The sequence below is a fragment of the Salvelinus fontinalis genome, chromosome 13, assembly GCF_029448725.1.
Source record: "Salvelinus fontinalis isolate EN_2023a chromosome 13, ASM2944872v1, whole genome shotgun sequence".
Lineage (NCBI taxonomy): Eukaryota > Metazoa > Chordata > Actinopteri > Salmoniformes > Salmonidae > Salvelinus > Salvelinus fontinalis.
Window position 1 is genome coordinate 34,785,434 of NC_074677.1, and position 18,675 is coordinate 34,804,108.

At 43.1% G+C, this 18,675-nt stretch overlaps 1 protein-coding gene across 7 annotated transcripts in view; it reads right to left on the reverse strand.

Annotated features, from left to right (window-relative positions):
• The window catches only part of LOC129868497 (connector enhancer of kinase suppressor of ras 2-like), a 44,775-nt gene extending 36,555 nt beyond the window's left edge, over positions 1–8,220 (reverse strand). For all 7 annotated transcript variants that reach the window (XM_055942534.1, XM_055942531.1, XM_055942529.1 and 4 more), the window contains exons 1-2: positions 7,748–8,220; positions 798–961 (exon numbers count right to left, since the gene is read on the reverse strand). In XM_055942534.1, coding sequence (XP_055798509.1) covers positions 798–961; positions 7,748–7,811 — 228 coding nt within the window. In that variant the 5' untranslated portion in view covers positions 7,812–8,220. The remainder of the gene's footprint in view (positions 1–797; positions 962–7,747) is intronic.
• Between the last annotated feature and the right edge of the window lie 10,455 nt (positions 8,221–18,675).

Genomic DNA, 18,675 nt, shown 5'->3' on the forward strand with positions numbered 1-18,675 from the left:
CCAGGGGAAGGCGTATGCAGTGCATCTCAACCAATAGAAGACATGCAGATTTATAAACAGATCTGAGAACAGCCAGCAAAATTTTGCATTCTCACATCCACATAGGAAAACTGTTCTAAGTCCAGTTCTGTTTCACTCACAGATATAATTCAAACGGTTTTAGAAACTAGAGAGTGTTTTCTATCCAATAGTAATAATAATATGCATATTGTACGAGCAAGAATTGAGTACGAGGCAGTTTAATTTGGGAACGTAATTATTACAAAGTGCTAACAGCACCCCCTATTGATTAAGCCTAGACCTAGACTTTTTGAGTTGGTCTCTGGATGGTTCTCTGATTTCCTGACTTGATTCACACTCACTGGTGGGTTCATCGGTCCTCAATGACTCTCAACTCCTAATATTGAAGGCTACCAGTGTGGCAAGTGCTACTGGTTGGTGGTAAGCTTTCTTGACTTGGTAAATCTTTTTGCAAAAACATGGCTAACCTTTGTTTAACCAGTTAAACAGCTGCTATTTTAGCTCTAAGCAGCTGCTATTTTTAACTTTCTAGCTAATAGGCAGTTGAGAGTTTACACTTCATCTTCCAATTATAGTGTGGGGAGGTCAAAATAGTGAAAACGATCTACCATATCTATCCATTTTAAAAATAAATGTTGATTACTTCGCCTTGCCATTATTATTCACCTGATGATAAGTTTGGTAACATATTACGGGAGTCCCTGGCTAAGAAAAGGTTGAAGACCCCTGCTCTGGAGGGGAATGCAATGACTGAGTGAAAGGGATGGAGGACTCACCAGAGCACAGAGTAGGTCCACAGCCTCCAGGATGAGCTCCTGGTGTCCGATGCGGGTGACTCCCAGGTCCTCCAGCTCCTGATGGGTGATACGAAGCAGCTGGTCTCCTCCCACCTTCTCTCTCTCAAACGTCTTAATGTATTGCAGCAGACAGTCATCCAGCCCTGGAGGGAGAGGAGGAAATGACAAGGTGAAAACTCTCATTACATAGGGATATATTCAGGTAAACAGATTTGTATTGGCTTACTCCTCTCTGCTGCTATCTGCTACTACTTTATACACAAGTATTGATTCATGTATAATTGAAAAATAGCACATATAGCATATTATTTTGAGAGACAACATAATATCATTTAAGTAACAATAATCTTGGTATCAACTCCATCTATCCAGATTATTACCAAGACCAATGCAGGCAGTGTGTTTCAGATGTAAGCTCCAACAACCTCAGTCCCTCACAGGCATCAGTCTAAATATTGTGTGTGAAGATGTTATATTATCTGGTCAGGGCTGTGTGAAGAAACTCCCTCTTATCAGTTCAGCTCTGCAGTCCTGAGGGGTTTACAGTGACTCTATCGCTCCACCTTGTCTCTTCCCCCCCACTCTCTCTCTCTCTCTATCTCTGACTGTGTGTGTGTTTGTGACTCTCATTTCTGGGCTTTGAAACTGCAGCCTGTGAGTGTGTGCCAGTGCTTGGTTTAACGAAAATGGACAAACAGAGATCTCAGAGATGAACATAGTGCCTTTCTGGGCATCGCTGAACAGATATACACACACAGACTCACCAAGCTTTAATCAACCACGTCACACAGACCTCCACACATGTCCAACAAATTACAGTGGTATGTACAACCCACAAACAACCAATCCTTTCCACATACCATTACATACGCATAACCCCTACGCATACCATTACATACAACCATCCTACTATTATTGTGTAGTTCTTTCCATACAAAGAACTACACAAAAAGTATAATATCTTTATTAAGACCATGACACATTCAAACACTCTCACATTTACTGCACACTTACAGCCCACTCATAACCAACAGTTGGCACAGGTCTTTCATGAGTAAACATTTAGCCCCACACTAAACCCACTTGAAACACAGTACCATACTTCCCTCCTTCCCTCCTTCCATCCTTCCATCCTTCCCTCCTTCCATCCTTCCCTCCCCAGTTTGAACAGAGGAGCTGTTCAAACTGATCCTCCTATCTCACTGGCATACAAACACAACGATAGCACCATCTCTGTCATTATCTCTGAAAGCTTTCATTCACAGCTGTACAAACGCTATCTGTCACTGTCTGTCTAAATCTGGACTCAACACTCACACAGACACACACATTCGCTCCAGCACTGACACACACTGCTGTCTCACACACACACACACACACACACACACACACACACACACACACACACACACACACACACACACACACACACACACACACACACACACACACACACACACACACACACACACACACACACACATCATGGTTCTCATCTCAAGGACCGTTGTCTCAAACAGGGGCAGACCTACTTGGCAGAGCTTGATGTTGTCATGGAAACGCCCCCCCCCCCCCCCCCCCCGCTCTTCATGGATGGTGACATTGTCCTCACATTGGCTAAGATACCGATACACATATAAACACACACACACACACACACACGCACACGTTAACACACATATACATGTTTAAACACACATATACAATTTTCCTCATCTCTCTCCATCTCAGTGTTTCTCAATCTCTCCCTCATCCACTCTCATCCACCCTCCCACACTCTTTCTCTCCTTTTTCCTCCCTCGGTCAGCCTCCCACAAAGAAGGCTGGGAGCCCTCATCTCCTCCTTTTGATTCAATCTCAGTGTGTTCTCGGGCCTGGACCTAATGAAGCATTCGGCTCAAGTTCAGCTGGCAGAGAAATTGTGGAGAAGCAGAAAGAGGAGAGTTCCATGGCTTTGCATACAATTTAAGGGCTTAACAAATCAGCCTTTTTACCCAGTTAATCAAGAAGCATTTGTCAATGAAGAAATCCCCATGTTGCTATAGAAACCATGCAGTGGGGTTTGGAGTAGTGGCTCCTGCAAGACAACAAGACAACAATACTGTAACTAAACATGTAAGTGAAAAGGTAGAGAGATAGAAAAGACCCTTCTAACGTCTTCCCACCAAAACAAGCAGGGACATTGTCTAAAGTATGAATGCTCTGCCTCGCCAGATAACAGAGCTATCTCCCCACATAAACACAGTAATCTGTTCTAAACACGTATATTACACCTCAATTCAGAGAAGGGCTTTGTCATTCTAAATGGGCAGAGCAACCCTTCTATAACAAACTAGCCTTGCTTTACCCCACTTTGCATAGAGCCTTCCCCCTACTTTGCAGAGAAATTCCCCCTTAATCAACTGGCCTGGCCTCCCTAAACAAACAGAGCTATTCTTTGTGATGAGACCAATGGATGAGACAGACAGCCACCCTGACTGGGAAGAGCACACAGAGAGAGATGAGATGAGAGATCTGATTAAGAGACTATTAATCTGCTAGTAATTGAAGCTGCGGTGAGTAAGTTGTGTTTAGTGCTGTGCTACATTATTGTGTTGGCTTTGTAGGGGAGGGGCACTATGCTAATCTACATCATTTATCAATGTCAAGAGACATGGGCAGTGTGCCAGCCAGTCAGATCAAAACACACACACGATAAACACACTTAAACACACTTATTTACACACGTAAATATTATTATTTATTTTTTTAAATACATTTTATCCCCTTTTTCTCCCCAAGTTCGTGGTATCCAATTGTGTTAGTAATTACTATCTTGTCTCATCTCTACAACTCCCGTACGGGCTCGGGAGAGACGAAGGTCTAAAGCCATGCATCCCCCGAAACACAACCCAACCAAGCCGCACTGCTTCTTAACACAGCGCGCCTCCAACCCAGAAGCCAGCCGCACCAATGTGTCAGAGGAAACACCGTGCACCTGGCGACCTTGGTTAGCGCGCACTGCGCCCAGCCCGCCACAGGAGTCGCTGGTGCGCGATGAGACAAGGATATCCCTACCGGCCAAACCCTCCCTAGCCCAGACGACACTAGGCCAATTGTGCGTCGCCCCACGAACCTCCCGGTCGCGGCCGGCTGCGACAAAGCCCGGGCGCGAACCCAGAATCTCTGGTGGCACAGCTAGCGCTGCGATGCAGTGCCCTAGACCACTGCGCCACCCAGGAGGCCCGATACCCACACTTTAACCAGAGAAACATGCTGTACATGTGTACACACATACTCTACAGTCTATACATAAACTATCAAAATAAAGAAAGTCGCACCCTCCATGTATAAACCAGCAATTGAATGGGTATTTACCAACGTTTCGGCATCGCTGTGCCTTCCTCAGGGCCAGTGTGTGACTTTCTTTATTTTGATAGTTTATAGTTTATTCGCCGTTAGTCAGCACCTCCACACAAACACATTTTTCTGGGTGTGCGCCAGCTCATGTTTTTTAATCACATAATAATATTCAAACATCAAATGCATGAAATGTTATGCAACACAAGTGAGGAAATTGGTCTAATTTTCGACATGATTCTGCTAGGGTAGTGCATTACAGCTTAGCTAGCTTGACAATCTTCTCAGTAATTGCCTTTAGCACAAATGTATGCCAGGTGTTTGTGTGAACATAACATATTTAAGATTTTTTTTTAAATATTTTCATAAAACCCTTAGCTTGAACATTAGCCAAGTATTTGCAGCTTTCTAAACCAGGGGTTGGAACCCGGTTCAGGGAACAGAACCGAAAACTGGAAAAGAACAAAAAAAATTAAGGAACAGAAACGGAACCTGGAACAAAAGTTATCCATACTGTTCTAGAACAGAAACATTATTTTAAAGGCATGGGAACCAGTTAATATCATTATTTTACATTCCAGGCATTTTTCAGTGGCATCTTGCGCCATAGGCTACACTTGTCTGTCCATCACGCATGTAATCAACTAGCTTGCCTGCTCTATCTGCACTGGTTGGTGAAGTAATTTGATGAGATAATTGTAAAATATATATATATTTCACAGGTTAAAAAAGGAACAGAAAGGAATGATATAAACCGGTACTTTTTGAGGGTTAAAAATGGTTCAGAACTTTATTTGCTGGTCGGAAGAGTGGAACGAAACAAAAACAATAGTGGTTCTGTTCAGAACCTTCCAACCCCTGGTTTAAAATACAATACATGTGTAATAAATGATATGTGCAAAATGCACAGTTCACCCTTCATTTAAAATAAGTGGAGGGGTTTCTCAGTGGAGAGGTCTTTGTAGGTGCAAAGAGAGTAGAGAGCTTGGACAGCGCCAGGAGGATGCAGAGAGTGGCATTATGGGAAGGTCACTGGGTGCTCCTATTTGGCCTCAGGTGACATCACTGAGCCCTATGCTAATAATGGAACCTCTGAATGGTAATGATGAGGTGGAGATGCTGTGGGCCCTTGCGACGGGGAGTATAAGAATGGATCCGAGACAAGATCACACAAACTCAATTTCCTTTCCTTTGTTACTGTGGCGTCTTCCTACATCCCTCACTTCACATGCCCATTACTAGGCTCTGGGCCTATAACTTGTCTCAGCTCCACTCATCAGATGTGGCTGGGCCACTCTAGGGCCCGCTCTCTGAGATCCGAGCTCAGTTTCTTCCAGTCCTCATCTCCTCTCCTTCTCTTCCAATATGCAATATCTTCTCTCCATCAGCTCTAAATAAAATAAATAAAAAATTATCCTTTTACTCTCTCTTCTGCCATTCCCTCTTACTCTTCCATTACATCCCTCTAATCCTCCTATTCCTCTTGTTTCTCCAGGCAAATGCACACACACACACACACACACACACACACACACACACACACACACACACACACACACACACACACACACACACACACACACACACACACACACACACACACTAACGCCTTGACTACTATGTACTATTGTATTGAACTCATGAACTACTTTGTGTCTGATCCCAGCAGTCAGGCACTAGTGTGTCTGTCTCAGTCAGCCAGCTGAGCTGTTGTGTACGTTTGGAGATTGACTGAATCTTTGAGTGAGTGTGTTTTCCGGCAGTGGAGGCGTGAATAAGTAAATGAACAAGTGGTTGGAGCATCACTGCGAGGTTAGAATCATCCACATGAGTACTCTGCTCAGCAGAGACAAACAACACATTACACAGTAATAACGACATATATGAAAACAGACATACACAGGCATGTGATACACACAAAACACATGACAGTAACACACAATTAATGTAAGCAATAACATAGAATGGACAGAAAACATACCCTCTCTCAAATGAATATGCATGACCCCCCCGAATATGCATGCCTTTTGGCCTACATTATCTAAACACGTCTGAGAAATGTATTAAGTGTTACCGCTCCACTTAATTCTAACCTGGAGTCAGTAGTTCATACAATTCATATTGGAAGAAGAGGATGGGAGGTGAAAAACGTCTATTTGAGGTGGTGTGTGTGTGTGTGTTTTTTTGCTTGGAGAGACAAGAGGAATAGGAGGATTAGAGGGATGTAATGGAAGAGTAAGAGGGAATGGCAGAAGAGAGAGTAAAAGGACAATAATGATGATATTCAGAGCTGATGAAGAGAAGAGAAAGAGATTGCATATTGGAAGAGATGGAGACCCACCGGGCACAGAAGTCCATTCAACGTCTATTCCACATTGGTACAACTTAATTTTGTTGAAATGACGTGGAAACAACATTGATTCAACCAGTGTGTGCCCAGTGGGAAGGTGATGAGGACTGAAAGAAATTGAGCTTGGATCTCAGAGAGCTGGCCCAGCCACAGGTTCTGGGCCCAGGGAGCCTAGTGAGTGTTAAAGACAGGCTTACCAACTGCAGTTACCGCAGGCCACAGTGGCTCAAAAGCACATAGGGCACTACCACCATCTGGTTAAGCATCTCTTCAAAGCAACATGGGCCTACTGCCAACCTTCATCCATTGCCTCACACACAATACATCTCTCATATGAATCACTCGAAGTAGCACCACATCCATCTTATATTCTTCATCTAACATATAGCTATTACTGCATTATTACCTCCACCTGTGTTGCAGATCTGAAATAGTATTTTTGGATGTAGTTAATAAATAATTGATGTATTTGGTATATGCACTAGATCCACTCCAGAGTGATGATGTAATAGCTATTAGTAATATATTCTCTAAAGTCCATCTTTGACTTTCACTTCGATGGGACTCAGAGAATCAAACAACTATCTCAGCTCCACATCCACAGACATTAAATAAGGTATTTTAGATACATTAGTGTCTCTCTTATAGACATTTCAGTTTGTTCCAATAATTATATTCTGCATATTCTGGAACCATCAAATGTTTCATTTCAAATACCTACATGTTTTATTGTAAATACTTTCCCCTCTGTGTCATTCATCCCAATGCCTTCATTTCAGTGCATCATTTCTCCCATAATGGCAATATTCAGACCGATCTGAAATGCCATTTAAAAGACAAAGACTGCCTCCATACAGAACTCTTTCAATTACCGATAAACCAACTCATCCACCAGTGGTTCGACATTTTCTCAGTTCCAAGTCTATATCACTGCCAATTCCACAGCCCACATTTCAATTGCAATTTGAATTCCATTAGTGGTATAGAGAGCCCACATAGTAAATACAATATAATAGATTATCAATTTGTTGCCATTATAATTTAATACATTATTTCTGAGGTCCAGCAGGTGTTTTTGTTTCACCTAGTCGCCAGTGATGGCACTAGCCTCACTGTTTATTGATCGGAGTTAGGCGCATTTGGTGCCGTTATACTTGAGGACAGAGAATATGTATTTCACAGCATTTTGTGTGCAGGTTGATTGGCAACATCTAATGCACATCTTGAAACCGTGGCGTACCTTTCATCCAGTCCACCACTTGACTCGAACTCCACTTGCTCACAGGCTCCATGACCAGAGCCATTGTATAAGTTTTTCAGGTCTAGCCTGACAAAAGAAACGCTCCAACAAGCCCAAAATTCTCAAATGTTTGGTTCTGTAATCCGTTTTCCTTTTTTATAACAACGACGAAGGAGGTCCAACGGATCCGAGACTACGTTATTTTCTGGGTGGCTTGATTCGAGTCGGATAGAGTTATAGACATTCCTCTGCGGTTGGTGCTTGTTGTGTTGTGCGCTCGAATAGCTCATGTCAGGCTGCTGCACGATTCTGGTGGCACCGTCCGCGACCCTCTCGCCAATTCATCTCATACTATCCTAAAGAGAAGGCATGTAGTGGCGTCTGTGGGTTTATTTCCCAGTCGCACGGTGCGGTCCACGCATTCTCCTTCTAGACTGCTACCACCCATCTGTGAGTCACACAAGCGCTTGCAAGCTCCCCCTCCCTCTCCCTCTCCCCCTCCCCCTCATCAGACGAACGTTCACTGTATGTATCTCCCTCCTCTTTCTCTCCCTCTCGCCCATGTTTCCCTCGCGCCTTTGTCGTTGCTCACGCCTCCATCATACAAGCAAGCGCAGCCAAGTGGAAACGACGCTCGTAACTGAAGCGAGGATACTGTAATATCTCCTTCTCTTATTCTAATCTTCTGGGAAGCAAGATTTAGGCATTCAATAAAACATTAATTGATCTGGTTAATTAACATTATGAAAGAGAAGAACGAGCCAGTTGCAATGTATTTGTATTTTTATTTGAAATAACAGATAATCAATTTAATAGCACAAGATGTATAATAATATGAAATACTTGCACCTCTATACGTTATGAGTTTTTATTGAAAGCTTCTGATAAAAGCCTATTAAATATCAATGGGGCAATCTGCAATTGCTGCTACATTCATTTTTGGACTTAGGTAGGGTATGGGTTACCTTATTATAAGATAATAATGAAAGTATGGGCGTTTATTTTAATTAATTATTAACATGAACTAATTATCCTTGCTTAAAGGGAAAATCTATAATTGCTACATAGATTTTTAGACTATAAATGAATGATACAATAAATTACCAAATGTATGTGGACACCTGCTCACCGAACATCTTATTCCAAAATCAGGGGCATTAATATGGAGTTAACCCCCCTTTGCAGCTATAACACCCTCCACTCTTCTGGGAAGGCTTTCCACTAGATGTTGGAACATTGCTGCGGGAACTTGCTTCCAGTTCATCCCAAAAGTGTTCGATGAGGTTGAGGTCAGGGCTCTGTGCAGGACAGTCAAGTTCAGTCACAGTGATCTTGACAAACCATTTCTGTATGGACCTCGCTTTGTGCATGGGGGCATTGTCATGCTGAAACAGGAAAGAGCCTTTCCCAAACTGTTGGCACATAGTTGGAAGCACAGAAATCCTCTAGAATCTCATTGTGTGCTGTAGCGTTAAGATTTCCCTTCACTGGAACTAATGAAAAACAGCCCCAGACCATTATTTATCCTCCACCAAACTTTACAGTCAGCACTATGCACTCGGGCAGGTAGCGTTCTCCTGGCATCTGCCAAACCCAGATTTGTCCGGCAGACTTCCAGATGGTGAAGCGTGATTCATCACTACAGAGGACGCGTTTCCACTGCTCCAGAGTCCAATGGCGGCGAGCTTTACACTACTCCAGACGATGCTTGGTATTGCGCATGGTGATTTTAGGCTTGTGTGCGGCTGCTTGGCCATGGTAACCTATTTCATGATGCTCCCGATGAACAGTTCTCGTGCTGACGTTGCTTCCAGAGGCAGTTTGGAACTTGGCGGTGAGTGTTGCAACAGAGAACAGACGATTTTTACGTGCTATGCGCATCAGCACTCGGCGGTCCCGTTCTGTGAGCTTGTGTAGCCTACCACTTGTTGGCTGAGTCGTTGTTGCTCTTAGAAGTTTCCTCTTCACAATAAGAGCACTTACAGTTGACTGGGGCAGCTCTAGCAGGGCAGAAATTTGACGAACTGACTTATTGGAAAAGTGGCATCCTATGACGATGCCACGTTGAAAGTCACTGAGCTCTTCAGTGAGGCCATTCTACTGCCAATGTTTGTCTATGGAGATTGCATGGCTGTGTGCTTGATTTTATACACCTGTCAGCAACAGTGTGGCTGAAATAGCCAAATCTACTAATTTAACAGGGTGTCCACATACTTTTGTATACATACTTTTGTAAATCTATTAATTCTTGAAGAATATAACTTGTAGATGCTCATGAGCTAAGTTCATCTGTTGTAACCCATCAGAGCCTGGGTCTTGCAAGGCACGCCCAGTTCGCTGAGAATTGAGAGCGCTGGTGGCTGGCACATCACATAGATTACACTCCCTATTTAACATATCCACCAACAGACTCAAGACGCAGTCGAGACTACAATGAATCTCTTTGACATAACAAAGACATCCCACTCACTCAGGTGGAAGCTATAGAAGACTGCCATGAATGCATCCCACTACCACAATATGAATAGGCTTACCATAGGTTGAGATGCTGCCTCATGAAGTAGGCCTATAGAAACAACAAACTCAGATTACTTTGAAGTGGTTTTGCTTTACTGGTGGTTTGGTATAATGTGCATACTGTATGTGGCCTTGGCAAGATGTGATGTAATACACCTGTGCACTGAACAATTCTAAATCATATGAATTCGTTAATTAATAATCTAGTCTAAAGCAGGGACACAGCCACTTCAGAATCCTCAGTATTGGTAGTTAGGCTGTTGTGAGGAAGTTTCTACTCAGAGAGCTGAGCCTCACTCACAGCCTTAGCCAGCACACTAGCCCCAAATGCACAATACCTCTGTCAGAGAGCCTATAGAGCGTTGATAGAGAGAGAGACTATGGAGCATAGAGAGAGACGTGTCATCAGAACAAAGAGCAACTCTTTTCCCATAACCCCTGACCTGGGCACAATATCACAGGCTGTTCAGACTTTGCTCAGTCTTTTTTTCAGTCTATGCTCCGGTCTGGTTAAATCTGAGGTGAAGTTAGAAACTATCATGTTATTCATGTAACAGGAATGTTTGTTCCGTACAGAATCATGGCACAACAAAGAGTCTAGGTTTCTAAAATGCCTTGAAGACTAATTCTCAGTGATATCAATCAAGATGTATATAAAAAAAGTAGTGTTTGAAGTCTGAGGATATACAGCAAACAAGGGACAAGACATAAGATATTAAATAGGCCTCTCTTAGGACAAGCTGTTAACCAAGTCTTGCTATGTTAAATCAAAGCATCTTGGCTTGTTCTTTGTTTGGTTTATGTAAGTTTAGCGATGGTTCCTGTCCCTCTGCCACACCCCCATGGGTATGTGAACACATTTGCTCTGTGTGGGGGTATCGTTGTCAGCATCTCTGACAAATTTAATCCAAAGAATGTGTCATCTGCATTGCAAGGCGGGCATGTGAAATACCATAGCCTTACAGCTGTTCAGTCCATGTGGTCCTTGCAAGTTATGAATGGATGGGCTTTTATGTCGCTATTATTTTTCCCATTATCTGTGAAGAATTTATATCCTTGGGGAAGGAAGCTCTCTCCTCTCTCCAGCTATTATTACTCTGCCCTCGTAGACTCGTACCTGTCCCTGTCCTCTGAGTGGGTGTGAGCCGAAATGGGTCGGAGTCTACATCCAAAAGTCTGTTAGGTGTCTTTGAATGATTTGTGAACTAAGTTGTAATTCATAATATTACTGGTATTTTGGGAAATACTGTATGTCCAAAAACAGTTGTATACAATTTCAGAGCAGACGAAGAGCCACTTTCAAAACACATTAGGCTAATTCAGCCAATTCTGATCTTTTTCCACTAATTGGTATTTTGACGAATCACAAAGATCAGAATTGAGATACCTGTCTAAATGCAGCCTTTGAGTCATACAGAAATTAGTGAGCACATATTTCACAGTAGGTTAAATGTTTGTTCCAGTTGATCAAACATGACAGTGCATTTTCAGCTGACTTGTAGTTCTCTTATAGTTATCCTAATGAAAACAGTTAATAGGATAGCATTGTATATCATTTTAATCAGCCCACATCCATGAATATTTACATGTACGTATCCATTTTAAATGTTTGAAGATTAAATATTGCAATTAAGGATCAAAACATAATCAGAAGTCAGTGTTTCTGACAGCTATAGATATATTTATATATCTGGCACACCTGGCTCATTTGGTTGTGTATTCTACATCACTACGAACCTTTAAAGATTTTATTGGGCATACTACAGTTATATTTCATACATGTATGGTCATGCGAAACTGATCCAATAAGACCCCATTGAGTTGTTTGGAGACCATATTGGAAAATGGCTTCTGTGGGGTTAATTTGTGAATCCTGTGATGGCCCTGTATCTACAAATCCATATTCTAGCTGTGAGTGTGCAATTTGGTGCCTCCATCTGCTAACAATCTGATGTCAATGGCACAATATGAGTGATTTTTAACAATAGTTGTAGTTAGTGCTTTTAAAGTTGGTTATTTTAGCTATAATTTGAAAGGTAATTTCATGACCTTTCAGAACCACTTGTCAAGCAAAGTTCAGAATGTATCAGGGTTCTCTTTTTAAAGCAATTTATAAAGGTAATTCTCATACCCTAGGGGTCAAAGGTCATACAGGGCCTTCACAAAGTACTCCGAAAGTATTTTTCCACATTTTGTTAGGTTCTTTCATTCTTCTACAATTGATTAAATTGTTTTTTCCCCTCACAATACAATACCCCATAATGACAATGCAAAAAATGTTTTTTAATAAACGGAAATATCACATTTTCATAATTATTCAGACCCTTTACTCAGTACTTCGTTCAAAAATCAAATCAAACTTTATTTGTGACATGCGCCGAATACAACAAGTATAGACCTTACCGTGAAATGATTCCTTACAAGCCCTTAACCAACAGTGCAGTTCAAGAAGAGTTAAGAAAATATTTCCCAAATAAACTATGGTAAAAAATAATCAAAAGTAACACAATGACATAACAGTAATGAGGCTATATACAGGTACAGGTACCGAGTCAGTGTCGGGGGGGGGGGGGGGGGGGGGGGGTCAATGTAATAGTCACGTGGCCATTTGATTAGTTGTTCAGCAGTTTTATGGCTTGGGGGTAGAAGCTGTTAAGGAGCCTTTTGATCCCAGACTTGGGGCTCCGGTACCTCTTGCCGTTCGGTAGCAGAGAAAACAGTCTATGACTTGGGTGACTGGAGTCTCTGACAATTTTATGAGCTTTCCTCTGACACCGCCTATTGTATAGGTCCTGGATTGCAGGAAGCTTGGCCCCAGTGATGTACTGGGCCGTGCGCACTAACCTCTGTAGCGCTTTAGGGTCAGATGCCGAGCAGTTTCCATACCAGGCAGTGATGCAACCGGTCAGGATGCTCTCAATGGTGCAGCTGTAGAACTTTTTGAGGATCTGGGGACCCATGCCAAATCTTTTCAGTCTCCTGAGGGGGAAAAGGTTTTGTCGTGCCCTCGTCACGACTGTCTTGGTGTGTTTGGACCATGATAGATCGCTGGTGATGTTGACACCAAGGAAGGAACTTGAAACTCTCGACACGCTCCACTACAGCCCCTTTGATGTTAATGGGGGCCTGTTCGGCCAACCTTTTCCTGTAGTCCACGATCAGCTCATTTGTCTTGGGAGAGGTTGTTGTTCTGGCAGCACACTGCCAGTTCTCTGACCTCCTCTCTATAGGCTGTCTCATCATTGACAGTGTTCAGGCATACCACTGTTCGTCGTCAACAAACTTAATGATGGTGTTGGAGTCGTGTTTGGCCACGCAGTCGTGGGTGAACAGGGAGTACAGGAGGGGACTAAGTACACACCCCTGAGGGGCCCCAGTGTTGAGGATCAGCATGGCAGATGTGTTGTTGCCTACCTTTACCACCTGAGGGTGGCCCGTCAGGAAGTCCAGGGTCCAGTTGCAGAGTTTCTAAGTCCCAGGGTCCTTAGCTTAGTGACAAGCTTCATGGGCACTATGGTGTTGAACGCTGAGCTGTAGTCAATGAACAGCATTCTCACATAGGTGTTCCTTTTGTCCAGGTGGGAAAGGGCAGTGTGGAGTGCGATTCAGATTGCATCATCTATGGATTTGTTGGGGCGGTATGCGAATTGGAGTGGCTCTAAGGTATCCAAGAGGCTGCTGTTGATGTGAGCCATGACCAGCCTTTCAAAGCACTTCATGGCTACCAACGTGAGTGCTCCGGTGCGGTAATCATTTAGGCAGGTTACCTTCGCTTCCTTGGGCACTGGGACTATGGTGGTCTGCTTGAAACAGGTATTACAGACTCAGTCAGGGAGAGGTTGAAAATGTCAGTGAAGACACTTGCCAGTTGGTCCAGGCATGCTTTGAGTACACGTCCTGGTAATCCATCTGGCCCCGCGGCTTTGTGAATGTTGACCTGTTTAAAGGTCTTGCTCACATCGGCTACGGAAAGCGTTATCACACAGTCATCCAGAACAGCTGGTGCTCTCGTGCATGCTTTAGTGTTGCTTGTCTCGAAGCGAGCATTAATGGCATTTAACTCGTCTGGAAGGCTCACGTCACTGGGCAGCTTGCATCTGGGTTTCCCTTTGTAGTACGTAATAGTTTTCAAGCCCTTCCACATCCAACGAGCATCAGAGCCGGTGTAGTAGGATTCAATTTTAATCCTGTATTGATGCTTTGCTTGTTTGATGGTTCGTCTGAGGGCATAGCGGGATTTTTTTATACGCGTCCGGATTAGTGTCCCGCTCCTTGAAAGCGGCAGCTCTAGCCTTTATCTCAATGTGGATGTTGCCTGTAATCCATGGCTTCTGGTTGGGATATGTACGTACGAACACTGTGGGGACGACGTCGTCGATGCAGTTATTGATGAAGCCGATGACTGAGGTGGTATACTCCTCAATGCCGTTGGATGAATCCCGGAACATATTCCAGACTATGCTAGCAAAACTATCCTGTAGCGTAGCATCAGCGTCATCTGACCACTTCCGTATTGATACTTCCTGCTTTAGTTTTTGCTTGTAAACAGGAATTAGGAGGATAGAATTATGGTCAGATTTGCCAAATGGAGGGCATGGGAGATCTTTGTATGCATCTCTGTGTATGGAGTAAAGGTGGCCTAGAGTTTTTTCCCTCTGGTTGCACATGTGACATGCTGATAGAAATTTGGTAAAACTGATTTAAGTTTGCCTGCTTTAAAGTCCCTGGCCACTAGGAGCGCCGCTTCTGAGTGAGTATTTTTTTGTTTGCTGGCCTTATAGAGTTGGTTGAGTGCGGTCTTAGTGCCAGCATCGGTCTGTGGTGGTAAATAGACGGCTACGAATATTATAGATGAGAACTCTCTTGGTAGATAGTGTGGTCCACAGCTTATCATAAGGTACTCTACCCCAGGTGAGCAATACCTCAAGACTTCTTTAATATTAGACATTGCACACCAGCTGTTATTGACAAAAAGACACACACACCCACCCCTAGTCTTACCAGACGTAGCCGCTCTGTTCTGCCAGTGCATTGAAAATCTCTCCAGCTCTATATTATCCGTGTTGTTGTTCAGCCACGACTTGTGAAACATAAAATATTACAGTTTTTAATGTCCCGTTGGTAGGATAATCTTAATCGTAGATCATCAATTTTATTTTCCAATGATTGCATGATAGCAAGTAGGATGGCAGTGGGAGTTTACTCGCTCGCCTACAGATTCTCAAAAGGCAGCCTGATCTGCGTCCTCTTTTCCTTCATCTTTTCTTCACGCAAATGACTGGGATCTGGGCTTGTTCCCAGGAGAGCAGTATATCTTTCTCGTCGGACTCATTAAAGGAAAAAGCTTCTTCCAGTTCGTGGTGAATAATCCCAGTTCTGATGTCCAGAAGTTATTTTCGGTCATAAGAGATGGTAGCAGCAACATTGTATACAAAATAAGTCAAATAATAAGTTACAAACAACAACAAAAAACTAACTAAATAGCACAATTAGTCACGGGCATGTAAAACGTCAGCCATCCTCTTTGGTGCCATCTTAAACTTGAAGCACCTTTGACAGCGATTACAGCTTCGAGTCTTCTTTATGTTTGACGCTATAAGCTTGGAACACCTGTATTTGGGGAGTTTCTCCCATTCTTCTCTGCAGATCCTCTCAAGCTCTGTCAGGTTGGATGGGGTGCGTTAGCACATAGCTATTTTCAGGTCTCTTCAGAGATGTTCGATCGGGTTCAAGTCTGGGCTCTGGCTGGACCACTCAAGGACATTCAGAGACTTGTCCCAAAGTTACTCCTGTGTTGTCTTGGCTGTGTGCTTAGGGTCGTTGTCCTGTTGGAAGGTGAACTTTCGCCTCAGTCTGAGATCCTGAGTGCTCTGGAGCAGGTTTTCATCAATGATTTCTCTGTACTTTAATCCGTTCTTCTTCGCCTCAATCATGACTAGTCTCCCAGTCCCTGCCGCTGAAAAACATCCCCCCAGCATGATGCTGCCTCCACCATGCTTCACCGTAGGGATGGTGCCAGGTTTCCTCCAGATGTAACGCTTCGCATTCAGACCAAAGAGTTCAATCTTGGTTTCATCAGACCAGATAATCTTGTTTCTCACGGTCTGAGAGTTTTTAGGTGCCTTTTGGCAAACTCCAAGCGGGCTGTCATGTGCCTTTTACTGAGGAGTGGCTTCTGTCTGGCCACTCTACAATAAAGGCCTGATTGGTGGAGTGCTGCTTAGATGGTTGTCCTTCTGGAAGGTTCTCCCATCTCCACAGAGGAACTCTGTTGCTCTGTCAGAGTGATCCTTGGGTTCTTGTTCACCTCCCTGACCAAGGCCCTTCTCCCCCGACTGCTCAGTTTGAAAGAGTCTATGAAGTCTTGGCAGTTCCAAACTTCTTCCATTTACGAATGCCACTGTGTTCTTTGGAGCCTCCATTGCTGCAGAAATTTCTGGTACCCTTCCCCAGATCTGTGCCTCGACACAATCCTGTCTCAAAGCTCTACGAACAATTTCTTCGACCTCATGGCTTGGTTTTTGCTCTGACATGCACTGTCAACTGTGGAACCTTATGTAGACAGGTGTGTGCCTTTCCAAATCATATCCAATCAATTGAATTTACCACAGGTGGACTCCAAGTTGTAGAAACATCTCAAGGATGATCAGTGGAAACACGATGCACCTGAACTCAATTTCGAGTCTCATAGCAAAGGGTCTGAATATTTAGGTAAATAAGGTAAATATAAGGTAAAGTCTGTTTTGTATTTTTTATAAATTTGAAAACAATTCTAAAAACCTGTTTTTGCTTTTGTCATTATGCTATAGAATTTTTTACATTTGTTTAATCAATTTTAGAATAAGGCTGTAACGTAACAAAATGTGGAAAAAGTCAAGGGGTCTGAATAAATTCATTAGGCCCTAATCTATGGATTTCACATGAATGGGAATACAGATATGCATCTGTTGGTCACAGATACCTTGGGAAGTGGATCAGAAAACCAGTCAGTATCTTGTATGACCACCATTTGCCTAATGCAGCGCGACACATCTCCTTCGCATAGAGTTTGATCAGGCTGTTGCAAAGTTGCTGGATATTGTCGGGAACTGGAACATGGTGTCGTACATGTCAATCCAGAGCATCCCAAACATGCTCAATTGGAGACAAATCTGGTGAGTATGCAGGCCATGGAAGAACTGGGACATTTTCACAATTCCAGGAATTGTGTACAGATCCTTTCGACATGGGGCCGTGCATTATCATACTGAAACATGAGGTGATTGCGGCGGATGAATTGCACGGCAATGGGCCTCAGGATATCATCACGGTATCTCTGTGCATTTAAATTGCCATCGATAAAATGCAATTGTGTTCATTCGCCGTAGCTTATGCCTGCCCACACCATAACCCCACCGCCACCATAGGGCACTCCGTTCACAACGTTGACATCAGCAAACTACTTGTATTTAATTGTGCTAAACTTTGGGAATATCTATTTTTTTAACACTCTAGTGCAGTACAACAGTTTTTCACACAGCATTGCAACCGCCTTTGAATTTTTCTTTTGATAATTTGTGGTATTTTATTGTTATTATTAGTATTATTATTATTTATACCAACATTTATTTTGAAAGTTTACACTAATACTGCCATGCTGACAGCTATTGTGTAGGTTAGATTTCAAGAAATACACTTTTAACAAAATACAAATATATCGCTGGAATTACTCAATAGAGTCTGCAAAAACTTAAATTGAACTCTTGTGTTGAGTGATGGGTTTAATACAGAGTGCTCCTTACTCAACCCACTCCATTCACTGCAATGTACATGGGATACACATTTGGTTGTAGAGAGAAAAATACAGCTGTCTCAGCTAAAGCGGGGTGGAAAATATTCATTAGGGTCTCTACTAACCAAATATAGTTTGTTTTTGAGGGAGGCTGTGTCACACGACCTGCTGCTGGCTTTTTACTCCACCCCTTCCATAGCACCCAACGCAAGACACTATATATTAAATACATATTGGGTTGTAGAGAGAACTTTTCTACCTGTCTCAGCTTTTTTTTTTTTTACCAGGCAAGTCAGATAAGAACAAATTCTTTCCGCAACATTCTTTCCGCAATATTAAGCTGATCCACCCCTTTAAATTTAAATAAAAATAATAATAAAAAAAATAACAAATTCTTATTTACAATGACGGCCTACCCCGGCCAAACCCTAACCCGGACAATGCTGGGCCAATTGTGCGCTGCCCTATGGGACGTCCAATCACGGCCGGTTGGGATACAGCCTGGAATCGAACAAGGGTCTGTAGTGACGCCTCCAGCACTGAGATGCAGTGCCTTCGACCGCTGCGCCACTCGGGAGCAAAATCTCAGCTAATGGGAGGGGGCGGAGAAGTGCAGCTGGATATGTATGACACAGTCCCC